This window comes from Drosophila takahashii, chromosome 2R (genome assembly GCF_030179915.1).
Source record: "Drosophila takahashii strain IR98-3 E-12201 chromosome 2R, DtakHiC1v2, whole genome shotgun sequence".
NCBI classification, from domain to species: Eukaryota; Metazoa; Arthropoda; class Insecta; order Diptera; family Drosophilidae; genus Drosophila; species Drosophila takahashii.
Genome location: NC_091679.1, coordinates 30077898 through 30093566, shown reverse-complemented (window position 1 = coordinate 30093566; position 15669 = coordinate 30077898). Strand labels below are relative to the sequence as shown.

General features: G+C 44.0%; 1 protein-coding gene across 4 annotated transcripts in view; it reads right to left on the bottom strand.

Moving 5' to 3' along the window:
• Positions 1-1678: 1678 nt before the first annotated feature.
• The window catches only part of sns (sticks and stones), a 78658-nt gene continuing 64667 nt past the window's right edge, over positions 1679-15669 (bottom strand). For all 4 annotated transcript variants that reach the window (XM_070212478.1, XM_044395760.2, XM_070212479.1 and 1 more), the window contains 2 exons: positions 11315-11496; positions 1679-5761 (listed from right to left, as the gene is read on the bottom strand). In XM_070212478.1, the coding sequence (XP_070068579.1) occupies positions 5090-5761; positions 11315-11496 (854 nt within the window). In that variant the 3' untranslated portion in view covers positions 1679-5089. The remainder of the gene's footprint in view (positions 5762-11314; positions 11497-15669) is intronic.

Below are 15669 nucleotides of genomic sequence, written 5' to 3'. Positions count from 1 at the left end.
ACTTGCAGCACTCAGCCAGCCCGCCTTAGCGCTTTCTTTTCTGCCCCAAAAGTTTACCAAACAAAACTTTTCCATTTACTCGACCAGATGAACTGTACGAGTACTTGTGACGTGCATTTCCACGCTGTCGCCACTGAGGTTTGTTCCTTTTGACGGCACCGGTCGCAGGCCAAAAAAACGGTAGACAAAATAAAAAGGCCAAGATATGGGAGGGAGATCGGAGGCGGGTTGGCGTTGTCACCTGCATTACAATGAAAACTGCCAGTGAAGGAGTTTCCATTGCAAAACCGAAAATGGGATACCCTTCTTCCAGGTGTTTCTTACAACTGATAACGTTTGAGTACTATGAGATTGATTGATATTGTTTCTATGAAAACTATTTTTAGAGATTGTTGCTTAATTAAAATGTTTAAGCCTCATACAGTTTTGGTAAGTAAGATCTTCCAGATCTTTTCAAACAAAATTTTCCAATTTTTTTTTAAATACATCATAATATTTTTTGTATTTTCTTTAAAATTTATTTATTTATTTATTGTCATGTTAAAAGATAATTCCTTTAAAATTATTTCCTTAAAATATTTGAGGAGTAATCCTAGGCTTTACCCTTTAGTGAGTTGCTGTTAGTAATCAATTGGAAATTAAATTTAAGTTTAACCTTCAGTTCTCCTTTGTGAAAATATTTGTTTATTTGTATGGTCCAGCTATATTTTGGGGAGTTCTTTTATTATTTTAGAACCATCCTTTATCTCCAGCTCGTTAGGGAAAATCGAGTATTCCGCCGGCTGACAGTTGCCGAGTTACGAGTTACGGTGCGAGAAAGTTTCGTGTCCTGGCAGCTCCAGCTCCACCTCCGCCCTTACTTACTTGCCCCATCCGGCTATTAATTGAAGGCCCATCATGGCCAGGCTTCACTTGTTTGCCGTTTGTTGAATCAATTTGCGGCAACAACTGATGAAGCCCAAGTGGATGTCGAAGCCAAAGCCAAAGTCAAAGCCCAGGAAGTGGAGGAGGATGAAAAGGTGGAGCTGGATGGCGAACGGAAATGGGAACGGGAATAAATCAATCAATTGCAGCAAGGAATGCTTTTGGCCACACCCAGTTCTTGGCGAAATTTTATTTGCCCTCTACTTGCGCCGCTCCCATTGTTGTTTTCCTCGATGTACGTACATATATATTCTTTCGCTTTGTTTTTTGGCGGAACTAATTAACTTCCATTTAAATGAAAAACGAGCTGCGATTTGTGCCCATCGAATGAGCGTCATAAGGTCAGTCAGGGGAGAATAATGGCCCCGACCCGGAGTGTACGCACACATGTCCGTGCCCGGCAGAGCGTTCAATGGGCCGTATACGTAATTTGAGGCATCCAGGACCCGCCCATCGACCACCCACCGCCCACCGCCCACCGAGATGCTGTTAAAATTAATGCCAGCTCGTAAGTTTTACAAGGAATTCAATTTTTTGCACCACACCCGGCAAGACGGATAGTCGTCCTGGCCTCGGAAAACTTTGGCTCGCCGGGAAAAGTGTCTCTTCTGTGGGTTGCTGGGACTGAAACTGGGACTGAGAAGCCATCGTCCTTTGTTTGAGTCCTGCCGCTGAAAATTGATTCGAAAGTTTTGCCATTAAATTGTCCTTTGTGCCGTATTCGGCTGGCCCTTTGTTCCGCCATGGAAATGCATTTCGTTTTTGGTATTCATCCTTTTTATGGTTTTATTATTCATTTGTTAACAGATCGTTTTTTTAAAAATGCAGTAGGTTTCATATGCATTAATTTTCATAGTTTTTCAATAAATTTATTTTTTTTTGGTTTTGTTTGTTTTTTTTTCAAAGAATTCGTTCTTTTCGCTTTCGTTTTATACAGATTTCTGAGTGGCGGCTTATGCTTTGAGTTTATGAACTATGCGTTTAATATTTATTTTCGTTTTTTCTTCGAATGAACTTACGCCTTGTTAATTATTGTTTTTCCTCTCGACTACTGTACAATGCTTTCAGTTAATTATAGCTATAGATATACGCATACAGACTACATAAAGTACATAACTCAATTAGTGTCATAAAAACATTCACATCCACTGCTAAATAATTCGCTCTATACACACGCACTCTTAGTTGCATTAAGTTTCGATTTCGATTTCCATTAACATTTAACATTAACCTAGGTTCGGTATTCAAGTCTTGTGTGTCATCGCCTTCAGCTGCTGCTTTAATTATGCTACGTTAACATCGAATTGGGGGTATTTCCAAAATCAAATGGGTTTATAGAGAGTCTAATTTAATCGTACAACAATCAAACACAGCGAGAGTGAAACAAGCACACACACATAATCTAGCTGCAAGTAATCGCTTCTTTGTTTAACAAATATCTCTTTGGCAAAAATACAAATCGAACAACTTGAATTCGGGTTTGTCAATTGTTTTAAACATAATTATCTACAATAAGTCTTATTTATTTCCCCCGACAAGTGTGTTAGGTTTAGAGTTTAAACTAATGTGTTTGTGTAATTATAAATACGTATTTGCGGATCGAACTGAGAGCCAAACAATCAACAATCGTCAGGACAAGCTGGGGAAGACATACAAGATTTGTGAGATGCAGATGCAGTTAAGGACACCTTTCCTTTCCGTGGAGTATTAAGTTCGAGTGCAATCAAATAGTTATTCCTAAGAAGACAGCGAGTTGGTTATTCCTAGGTATATGTCGGGAATTCCCTGCCAAGCTCCAAACTTTTAGAGGTTATGTGGGTTTGGGGTTTGGGGACGGGGCCTAACAGTTACGAGATGCGAAATAGTATGCTACGTTTTACATCTATGAATTGCAATGACTCTCCTCCGTGTGTGTGTATCGATATACCTGCATTTGTCCTTTTAATCGTTAATTATTTATCGCTAATCGGTAATTGGTAATCGGTATTCCTTGCTTTTCGGCTTCTGCTCTGTGGTATTGTACAATTTGAAAGGATTTGGCTTGCTGATTGAGTAGTGTTTCGAAATTGTTTTGGCTTAGCTACTTAGGGCTACGGATCCAGTTAAATGCTAATTATTAATGCAATTTGGCAGCACTGCTCGTCGAGTTGAGTACAAGCTATACACTCACATATATCTGGTGTAGAGAGAAGGTCCTTTCGGCAGCCCCTGTCCTTTGGCCACTCTGTCCATTTTTCCCCATTTTCCTCGAAAAACACAACAGGTTTCGCCCGGCTACCCACTATAATTCTCCCTATTTTCCCGCTCATTTAACTTTTATCTGACCACTGCCATCGCCATTATTCAATAGCGGAAATCCCACAGCGGTAAAACACACCCATGTGTGCCTCATCTTCATTCTTAATTTCATCCTCAGTTTTCCGCGCATTTTTCTTCATTTCCCCCGTCGCCATCCTCTTTGCCATCGCCTTTGTCTTTGTCTACGCGTGCGTTAATTTCAAAGATAATTTCACTTTTAATTACACACTCTGTGTTTGCTCAGCGCCCCTCCTCCTTGAGTTCCCGTCTTCTCGAGCTCTCGAGTCCTTGAATCGTTGAATCCTCCAATCCGCCGCCGCCATCTATGCCCCGAAATCAGGGCATTTATTCATTTGCGATAATCCACTAAGGACTAGCAGCTGCAATAGTGCACTCCCCCGATCCAGACCCGGATCCAGCAATTACAGCCAAATGAATATTAAAATCCACACAATGCTGCTGGCAATTATGCACGACGCTCGAGGATCCCAAGAACTTGGCTACAAAGTCAAAGATATACGAATGTGGATTTCGATGGGGGGGATATGGAGGGGTGGGGCTGAGTGGTCCTTGGGACTCCGGGATTCTTCTGGTCTCGAACTGGAAGAGCTAATGGCAACGCAGGCCAGGATTGGCATGTCACGCTCGCTGAGCTGCGACGAGTGGCAAATGAAAACTGTTTATGGGCGGCAGCGCCACTCGAATGCCAGTTGGCTAGATATATAGATAGAGATACAGGCTGCTTCTGCATATAATGGCTGCGAGGGCGTGGTCGCCGCCCCCTCTTCATATCTACGATATGCGCATTTCCATTAAGGAGTTTGAGTTGAGCAACTCAAGGCGCTGGCAAACTTAAATTCCAAAGCGTAACCTTGGGGTAGCCTTGATTTTCATCAGTTTAAATTCGTAAAAAATAGTCTGAAAGTTTTCACAAAGAAAAATCGCTCCATCTACAGCTTAAACTTGGATTTCTTAACTAACAGTGACGTGTTCTTTTAATCCTGTTTAAGGGAGACTTCCTAACTTGGTGAAAAAATAAATTTAGATTTAATATTTGCAAATTTCCTTGAAATCATTTAAAAATCCAACTTTTCTCCTATTAAACTTCCCCCTTTCTATTAGTTTGAGTTAAGTAGGCTCCACTGTGGCCTCGCTGTAGTCCCATTCCCAGATTTTCCAGCTGCCCCATTAAAGGGGAGGTGGCAAATCTAGCACTCGGCTCCGGAGGAGGGGGGTCACCCAGCAGCTAGCGGCTGTCAACCTTCAACTTTCGACGACCATGGCCGCTGGCGCCGTCCAGGGCAATCACGTGCCCAGTCGACTTGAGCCGAAGCACGCCCCTGGGAGCTGTCAAACGGCTCTGGACCGTTTCGCGTTTTCCACCCGAAGGAAATTTCAAATTATTTTCGCCTGCTTCCTGCTTCTCACTTCTGCTCCTCCTCCTGCTGCCGGCTAATTAGTAAAAGTCTCTGCGAAATTATGCTCACTCCCCCCAGTGACTTGGCCCGCCCAGAATCCAGAATCCAGAATCCTTATCTAAATAAACACCCACCATAAGAATTGGGTGGAAATTTACATAAACTAATTCGCTGGCTGATTTGAATAAGGTAATGGCGAGTGGATGTGGCTGCCGGACAGGGGCCACCGAAGGAATCGGAGTCCAGATGCCGAAGAGTAAGCTCCTAAACTAGCTACATCCTTGCGAGTAGGTTGGTTACAGATACGAGTATGCTGGATAGGGTGTGGGTGAGTCTAGGATATCTAGGGAGGTTGCTCAGAACCGGGGCTCACTGCCGGAAAGGATCCGCATGGTGGTGGAGCTGCTGCTGTTGCTGCAACTGCTGATGGCCCCAGTTCCCGCCTACAGCTATACGAGATGCCCGTCCGCATCGGTGTAGGCCACTGGGATGCCGCTTGGTTGGCCAACTCCGCCGAAGCTGCTCATGCCCACCGCCGTCGGGTCGAAGGCGCCGCTGGTGGTCATCAGCAGGTTGTTGCCCAGTCCCGCCGTCGGCAGATTGAGGATCTGCAGGCTGCCCATGGGCGCCGAAACTGGAACATTCACGCCCATGTTCATGCCCACGCCCACCAGGCTGGCGTTGAGCAGCTGCTGTTGCTGCTGCTGTTGCTGCTGATGCTGCTTGTTCCGGTTGGGATCCTTCAGGATACCGTGCGGCTGGCGGGGCAGCGTGGCGGTGGCCGTCGGCAGACTGCCATTCAGCGTGGTGCTGGTGGTGAGCGTCGAGGCGCTCAGGTTCACCGGGTGCAGGTCGTGGAGCATCTGCATCGGACTACCGCCGCCGCCGCCGACGACCGACGACGTGTGGTGGGTGACATCGGGCTGCTGCTGCTGCTGCACGCCCACCACCCCGCGCAGAATGCCACGCCGCAAGGTGCCGGAGCCACCGGCCACCGCTGCCACCGATCCGTTGCCAAGGAGCGTCGGTCCTCCGTTGGTGGCCAGCGAGGTCACCGTCATGGGCTGCAGGTGCGCCATCGGCATCGGCTGGGCGGTGAAGTCCAGGGCTGCTGGGTATTCCTGAAATCAGAAAAAAAATATAACAAAGTCGTAGGAATTAGTTTAGATATTTGTTGTATATCATTTACACATTGTATAAGAACTAGTTTTTGTTGAAAGGGCCGATTTCTCAATGTCATGTTAAGGTTTCAGTTAAGGTTTGTTATATGTCAGCGAAGGTTAACTGGAAAGACAAATTCTTTACTTTTACGAATGACAAATCTGTACAGACTTTGTTACCAGAAGATTCAGTGGTAAGTTTTGTGGTGACCAGTGGCGGATCTAGGATTTTGTCGTGGGGGGTGATATCAAAACACCCCCCGTGGTGACCGATAAATTTAACTAGAACTTTGCCTCTAGTTAATTGTTTTCGTTCACATAAAACCTAACATGATATTGAGAAACTATAGCATGCAGAAGCAGTATAGTATATAGTATATATATAGTATAGAGCAGTAGCTCTTCGGAGATAGCATTTTAAGCCCTGAAAATGAATTTCTAACTTATTTAGAAAAAGCAATAGAGCGTTTGGGGGGGGTCAAACGTCATTTTAGACCATAAGTATGTTCGCCAATATGGCTTAGAATCCTTTAAAGATTACATTCCCACTATACGGTTTTTGGGGTCCCAAATCGACCCACCCTAATGTATATATATATATATATATAAAATGTAATTTTTTATTTTTCCCTAATGACGTCATATAAGAAAATCGAATGGATTCGAATAACTCGAATGATTTCACCTTATTCAAATATGACATTCTGTTTTTCGTTATCACTCGTTTAACTCTATGCCTTTGCTGTCATACTCTATACGGACCAAGATTCAATCCATTCTAGTCATAGTGTGCTGAGCACTTACTCAACTCTATTCTATTCGAATGGAATCATTTCAAAGCCTGTTTGATTCCAGTCATGCAGATGTCTAGCAGAGACCCCTCAAATAAAGCAATATAACAAATAAATCGGTTTTAAGGACCCCTTTTTTTCCAGTGTGGATTAAGTATGCGTAGGCTTAGCTAAGCGGCTTCATCGCGGCTCTTCGGCGGGATAGAACTGCTCTGTTGGCTCAGCGGCAAAAGTTTTCCCATTAAACTGTCGCCCGAGATATGAAACAATGAGGAGCGCAAACAAAAGTCCGCTCTAAGCCGAGGCTCAAATACCCTGGACGTGGACTCTATCCGCGCCGCGAATCCTTTGGCCACTTTTCCCTGAAAAGGCGGCATTAAAGCGAAGATTGGCACTAACGATGCCGTAATTATGACAGCGCCTTCTGCCATCGCTCTGCTATACAATACAACTCGCTGACAACTTCTCAACTGGGAAACTGTTCAACTGGGCAACGGAATACGGAAAAAAAGCAAACTGTCGGCGAGTGGATTCCTCTAGTTCAATTGACATGACACTTTGTGCCAGTTGAGGAAGTCGCTCCTGTTCCGCATGCCAGGAGTCCAGATGTGCGGGCCAAGTTTGCAGCACGTACAACTTTCGAGTTGCAAACTTGGCCCGTGCACCTAATTGGAATATTAAGGGGCATCGAGTACCTACGATTGCGGAATTAAAAACTCTGCGGGGGGATTAACATGGCCAGCGCCAGGACATCCAGGACATCCAGCACAGCAACACATTAGGGACACAACACTCAACACTGATTAACAAGGTTGCAAGGAAGAGGTCTTAAGTAGACCGGGGCGGACATTTTGTATCAGTTTACAAAGTTAAATTGTCTTTAACGAAAACTTGGAGCCCCGAGAGCTCCACAGCTAAGCCAAGACGATTTGGGGGCTCAGGATGGGGACCAGGACTTCTTCAAGGACTCGCGTGTCCTGGTCGCGTAAAGGGTTTTTCAGTTGCTCTGCTGCGTGCTAAACTTTTGGCCACTTAAAGGCTTTTGTGTGCCGCGCTCGCTAATTCTCGGCCGCAGCTCATTATTGTTGTTACTGCCGGAGTTGGAACTTCATTCCGGGTAAATAGAATAACCAATTGGCATCTCCACACTGGCCATAAAAAAGAAACTTTTGCCCATTAAGGCCAACGGAGCGGCGCCAGCGGGCCAAGGTCTATGATTCCGAAGGAGCGAGCGAGTGAGCGGGATGCGAAAATTAAATTATGGCCCACTAGGAGTGGATCCCCTTATTTATTTAATCGGCTTCAGCTGCGCGTTTCGCGCCCGCCCCATGAATTTTAAAACAAAACACTCGCGTTTCCCGCTTTGATGACAGCCGCAGCGAACTGAGTTTCCAGTGCGTAAAGTATCTGACGGATACTTCTTCGCTACCCTGCCTCCAGCTACCCGGCTCCTCTTGCAGCTGACAGCTCAGTGGCAGTCAGACAATGGCCAGTTACAGATACAGATTCGCCCGCACGAAAACTAATTGAATTTAAAACTGTGCAGAACTCAAGTTAACAAAGTGAACCGTAGTTAAGTTGTCCGGCTGAAGTCAAGTCCCTGCCCTCCGGCTGCTCCGCATGGCCACATATGCACGTAGTTCGCATCCACATAGGGATTCCAACTGCGTCCGGCAGTCAGCATTTAACTTATCAACGCCAGCCAAATGAAACTCGAGCATTTTTGGGCTGACGTGGGTGGGAATGGGTTTGGTCATGGAGATGGGGATGGAGATGGAGACTTTCTGTTCTGGCCTTGGAAGCCAACCAAAGTTGGCAATAAAATACAAATTGCCGCTTAAATAGTTACAAGCTGGTTGGACAAAAACACCGCAACGGATGGATGAGTGGGTGGGTGGCCATTCTCGATCTGGCTTTGCCTGGGTGTGGCCACAACTTGTTTTAAATTGCATTTACTTCGGGCCACTTTGCGTGCCAATGAACGGATGTGGAAACGGCTAAGGGAGCGGTTACCGAAGTCCTCGAGGCGTTTACCCTGGGACATCCTGTTGCTCCGAAAGGGCAAATCAATCAGCTACTGATAGCAGTTTCCTTTCAACAGAAAAATCACTTAAATGGCATATTGATAAAATCAAGAAAACTATGTTGAAATTTGAATTACCAACTTAAATCTCTAAACTTAAAAGAAAAATTATTATTTAGTTATTTTAAATACATTTGAGGTCCAAGAGAACTGAGATAAACTTGTTAAAGAAGTCAACAGAAAAATATATTTTACCTATTCTCTTAAGTCTCCATTTTCTTAAATAATAAACATTTAAGAAGGCTGCCCAATTGAATTTCAAAGCAAATTAATTGGTTGAAAGTTTGAATGAATTAAATGAAAGGCAAGAAATATTCTTTAAGTTAACCAATAGTTCTAAAGAACCATTCGAAGGTATGGTAAGGTAGGTATTAAAATGAAATGGAACTCTTTGCTTGTAAATGAATACGACTTTTTGCTGACTTTTGCTGACTTTTTGCTGACTAACTAACTTGCAACCATATTATATTCAAGTATTTTAATATTGACTTTAATTCACATAAAGCGAAAACGAACTAAATAAACTGCAGCTAGTTAAATCAAATCCCATAAATGGCAGCTGCACAACGAAATGACATAAATTGATTAAGAAGCTGCTCAATCACTTTTCAGCGCTTTGTGATAAACTGGTCGAGCCGAATCGAATTCACATATATGGAGGGGTCCAGGATTCAGTTGTGATGGGCAATTATGGCGGACCGGACGGAGGAAGTCCGATGGGCAGATGGGTCCTACGGTCCCCCTCGGGGACTAATGTGCAAAACGATGCGATGCTCTAACTTTGTTAGATGGCCATTTTGTTTTGTTTTATTTCGTTCTGTGTGCCCTCGTTTTTTGTCAAGTTTTCCAATTGAAATTTAATTTGATTTACTGTTATAAATTGTCCTTATTCATTTACTGTCTGTTTGGGTACGTGGCGCTGAAGCTGTAGCTGAAGAGAAAGTCGAAGCTGAAGCTGACTGAAGTTGAAACGGAGACAGATGCTCTTCGAAAAGTAATTTAGAGCTAGCCAAATGTTTTCGGGAAGCCACACAACACAGCGAAGGGACTGGAATTGCCGCTCTGCTCAGCTCTGCTCTGTATATTTTGTAATTTTTCTAATGATGTTTATCAAATAATTCAATTTGGCTTCCACACAAAACATTTCTTATGTGAAATGGCAAAAAGGCCCCGGCACACAAAGCGGAAGGAGTGGCTGCTCCATGGGCCATGGAGTGAAGTGAAGTGGTCGGTTGGTCGGTCTGGTTTATACACACATATGTAGACATACATATGGGATGTCATTGTTGACCAACTAAACCGAAATTGAATTTTTCTCCCTCGTTGACTAAAAACCGCAAACAAAAGGTTTAGTCCCATGTCGGGGCGATGGCAAAGAACGATGACGGAGCACTGGCTGCTAGGATGTCGGGATACTGGGCATTGGATACTTGATACCCCACAATCCAGAATCCACAGCCACCAGATCATTTAACTGTGTACTCTTGGGGAGCGGGACACAATTGAATAACTTAACAAATCGTATAAAGCCCATAAACATGGTCAACTGCTAAGCATAAATATTATTATATTAGCTGTGCAGCCGCCAGATGTTGCTGGGTAATATCCCCTGGATATTACTACCCTTCGGCTACTGCTACTGCTGCTGCTGCACTTTTCCATCCGTTCGCCTTCCCCCCATCTAATTTATACAATTATCGGGCGTCAGCCAAGTTGAGACGACACATAAACGGGCTGACTGTCATCCCACGTCGGATGTCGTCTTATGCTGTCGCATTGGCACCCCTTTAGTGCCAGGAGTCATCAAGTCCGAGGGGACGTTTATTCCCTGAAAGGAGCGTCGGAAACATAAATTCCGAAAATTGATTTCCCCATGTTTATTGTGAAATTTGCGGAATTTATATTGGCAGGCAATGCGACAAGCGCCGAATGTGTGGCATCCGCCTTGGAATGGGACGGACATGCGGACATACGGACATCGCATGTCCTTGACTGGCTGCGGTGCTTTTCTGAGATTCAGAGGTGGAATTCGGGGTAAAAATCGGGGACAACTTGGCCCCGGCATTCCCAACGCTTTATGAGTGACGCGGGCCAAAAACTTTGTCGCATCTGTGGGCGTTCCTTCGTCGTAAAAGCTGCCACTCTGCCATCTGCCGTACGCGGCGTATGCGTGATATTAAATTGTTGCCTGGGGAAAATAATGTTTACACTGCGCTCGTAGTGCAGTGCAACAACAACATCAACGCAGTGCAGTCTGCTTCGAGGGGCTTACTTATAATGCTTTTAAGTTTGTCATTTGTCTCTACAGTGTTGCGGATTATAAAAGTCGAAGCGCGTTAAATGCCAGCAGGGAGAAGATGCACTCTATGTGCGACTCCCCGGCCCAGAAGATCGATACATGGATTTATGGAGCCCTCGCATGGCGGGATGCAAAGTGCCAAGTGTCCTTCGTAAAACTTTGGTTAATTGAGCGCAATAATCCAGGCGACAAAGGAGGGGTGGTGCCAGATGGCAGCGGATCAAAGAAGGTAACTGGTAACTGCAGATGCGGGCAATTAAGCTTGCATCTGCCGTTCGTTAAGCTTGGGTCTCAGCCAAGTCCCCGCCTGCAATGCCCCGGAGTTCATCGATCTCACTTACCATTGGCGGATAGGACAAGTATCTGTCGCTGTTCATGTTGTAGTAGGAGCCATCTGGCGGCGGCGCCGGCGACGGGGACGGAATATAGACGCCCTTGCTGATTAGCATCTGATCGTCCCGGGTCATGTGGATGGCGGCGCTGCCATTATTGTGCCTCGGGTGCGGCAGAGTACAGGCATTCACTGGAAAAAATACATGGAGATGGAAAAAAACAGTATCCGGTTAATATGTGCTTAAGTCAAAGTGAGCTCGATTTTATATGCATTGGTGCTATTTTTTTGTGGCCAATAAGCCCACTTTAGCCTGCTCTGGGTTGATTTTAATGGCTTACCAATACCAATGCCCCCATTCCTTCTCTCTTTTTTGTGGGGTACGTGCTGCGCTCTACTGATTATTTTCCTATATTTTTTCCCATATATATATGGCTCTGGCTATGGCTTAAGCTTTGATTGCGACCATAAGCGGAGCACGCCGTTTTCCTGGCCAGCCGCAAATGGAGAAATGCAAAACGCATTCAATTTTCATTTTTCAACTGCAAGCAACGGTTTAAATATTCGAAAAATATTCACATGTTTGCACATGCATGCTGTTAGCTCTCTTCTTATTTTGGTGTTCGATATTTAAGCTTTTTTTAATAGCTCTTGCAACTCACAAAGGCATTTAGGATACTAATTTTTGTGTAAAATGAAAAGGTTTTTGGCGCCCCCGGGTGGACTAATGTTAAATGGGTTTTAAGTGTCTAATAAACGTAATTTGAAGATTAACTTAACGTAAACTTAAATAAAATACACTTTTTAAGGTAAATTTCCACAGATTGCAACTATTGAAGAGTATTTGCAACCGAGAACACACCTGTAGATTTAAGATTTAAGGCCACCACACGTAGCATGCAACAATTTGCTGCTTGGTTCTGGCCGATTTCATGTGCAAACGCTTGGAAAGGAAAAGAAAACGATGGCCATTAATTGCAATGCTTGCGACATTGCTGATAAGCCCGTCCAATAAATATGCAAATGTCAATGGAGTCTTCAGTTGGCCATAAGGCCACCTGCTTGCGGCGTGACAAATTGGCCCGACATACTGGCACGTTCCTTGAAAAGCGAGCGACTGTCAGCTGCAGAGGCGTGAAAGCCGCAAACGTAACAAATTTGTAATTTTGTAAAATAGACTGTGACATCGCTGAATTGCTTTTCAGGGGGAGGGGGTTCCTTTAGCCCTCGCAAGAATAATTTTCCAGGCAAAGTTGCGAACCTGCGGCTGCCTGACAACGACAAATCGAAGGAAACCTTGTGGTAGACCTGAGTTTGGGCCTTGTTCATCTTGCGGCTTGTTTACTTCCGCATATGTGGGTGTGTGTTTCCCTAAAAGACAGTCACTCATGAATTATTGATTTTTCGATCAGCGCCGCATTGTTGTGCCGAAAAGAGAAGTCGAACAATGAAGTGTATTTTTGTTCCAATTTGGTTCTGTGGCAGCTTGATAATTGTTGCCCGGGTCAGGAGCTCTAGCAGGCTACAGTTCCCCAGTTCCCAGTTCATTTCGTATTAATAACGTTGGGCCAAGCCGGAGTCAAGATAAGAAATATTTCAGGTATAAGCTGAAAAATGGGGGCCCAGCCGTGAGCTATAGTCAGGGAATATGCTCCAACCAAAGGGGTTTAAAGAGGTTTCTGGGTGCCTGCACTCGTTCAAGGTCAGAAACTGGGTCAGAGGCCCGGACTTGTTGCTTTTTTGGTCTGCTCATTAACATGGCAACGTGTGGAAAAGAGTCTCATTAAGAGTGCGGCTTTGCCGCTTTCCTCGTGTAACTGCATAAATGGTAAACGAAATTGCAACTGTTGGTGGGGTGGTAAAATGAAAACCCCCTGGGTTGTCATCCGTTTATTTTTTCGTTTTTGGCCATATTCCTCTGACTTTCACCCATCACTCTCTACCAATTTAAATTCAACAAAAAACTCTGATAAAAAATGTGACGCCAACTAACAAAAACAATTTCCGCTTGCCCCGCCCCGTTAAGCTCATGTGCATGCCGCCCCCCAGCTTTTCCCGGTGGGTGGTGGGGTGTGGATTGTAGGGAAATGGGTGCACCGCCCGCTTTTCCGCCCGCTTGAAACAACAGCCTTGGGCTCGCTTGTTTGAGATTCAGCTTCCGGCAAGCATTTTAATTTTTTGTGCCACGTGGGGGATTCTTTTGCACTCTCCTCTCCGGCTCTTCCTTCTTTCTTCCCTTTTTTGCTTTCTTTTCCGCCTTTCTTCGCTGCCTTTGTCTTTGTTGTTCTTCTCCCTCGGCGTGTTTTCTTTTCAGCTCGTTCTGCTGTTCTGGTGTTCCCATGTTGTTGTTCCGGGCATAAAGAAAATGGCGGTACTCACGAACACCCGAGATGTACATACATACGTAATTATGCGTGTCGCCGCAGAAACCTCGAGGTGGAACAGTGGGCGGAAAAGTGGGCGGCAAGACCTTGTCTTCGGTTTATCTTAGAGGTGAGCACGTGATATGATAGTTGAGACTCTCAACTTGAGAGTCATTTTATAAATGGTAAAGTTAAAATCGATTATTACTGTGATCACTTTGTATTGAAAATATATCATAGATATATCAAAACGATTTTTACTGCACTAGTAAGTTAAATTCAAGGACAATGCACCTATAAATTGTGAGTGATGAGAATAAGCCGTGAATCCGACCAAAAAAAAAAATATGCTCTCGAGTCCACCTCAAATTTATCTAATTCAATAGGAAAATTTCCCACCATTGTTATTTGTTGAATACAGAAATAGGAAAAAACAGAAAGAGGAATAGAGCTTTCCCAATTTTTCATGCCGTTGACACAAGGTAATTGTATTTTTTATCCCAGAGTCTCAGAGTCTCGGGCACTCTTTGCCCCCAGGGATAAGTTCTGCAGCTAATGTATTTTTATTATTTCTACGCTTTTGCATTTAAAATGCATTCTCTGCTTTTGTTCCAACTGGACGGATTGTTATTATAGAACTCCTGTTGTTCTTACAGCTTCGACGCTTTGATAGACTGCCACGGTGTCCTTTGTCTGGGTCTCAGGCTCAGACAGAGTACTTTTCCTCGATTATTATTCTTCCATTTCCATTTTTGCTTTCCCTAAATTCGACAATTCGAGTCTTGAGTTTTTTTCCTAAATTAGCGCAGGCCGCACGTGATTTCGATTCCGCCTCAAGTTATATATACATAGTATAGTATGTGGTATACCCTCGCACATCCTTACGTACGTCAATTGAAAATCAAGACTGACAAAAACTTTGCTCCTCAATTACAATTAAGATGGAGATGTTGTGCTCGAATTGAATTCTCGGCTCGCACTCTTCGCCCTCCTTTTGCCCCAAACGCTTCGATTTCGTTTTCGCTCTCTGTATATTTATTTCCTCCTCCTGTCCAAACCCCCTTTTACGATTTTCTTTTCCCTTTTTTCAACATTTGCTTTGATTGCACTGCAATCATGGCATAAAAATCAAACCAAAACGAGTGCAAACCAGTGCAGGCAGGGGCGTCAGAGGGTTAAGGGGGCTATATGGTCGGTTTGCTGACGTCCTGACAGCGCGTGCAAAGTCCCAACTTTGTTTTGCCCGAAAGTTAATTATCTAAAACGTATTTCTGGCTTTTTTGTTTGGCACCGGGAAAAATAAATCGCTTTTGAATCGATAAAATGGATCAAAAGTGAAGTTATTTGATTTCGTATATATCTTTAGAGGCATAAAGTGAATATTTAAAACATGATCTCCGTTTCTTAAATGAAAAAAAAATCATTTAAAAATATAATATATCTTTATTTTTATTTACCCGAATTTTCCCAATTATTAAAGCAGTTATTTTTGCTATATCAACTCACCAATGTTATTCGGGTATATGACTGGCAGGGTGCCATCCTTTTGACAGTTCACACTCGACAGCCTAAGCCATCGGACGTGTTCTTCCGCGAAACGTAAAAGTACCGCAACAAACCAACACAAAATCAAAGCAAACGCAACGATAGTGATCCCTTATCTATTTCTCGAACAGTGCTACAGAAAATTTTGGCAGCCTTTAAGAAGCCTTAAAGTTTGTTGACCCCATCATGCCTGACCCTCCAGACATCTGGAGGAAACATCCTCCAGACGGATTATTCCTAGTAGCGACTACGAAAGATGACGATCCAAAACCTCTTGCTGAACTCTCACCATTCATCATTAAGAAAACAATAGACAACACAATCCAAGGAGAAGTCATAAGCTGCAGAAAATCCAGAGATGGAAAACTTATAATTCAAACCAAAAACCTGTTACAAGCTGAAAAATTAATGAAACTTTACAACATACCCTCAAACACCCCATATATCAATATCCCAA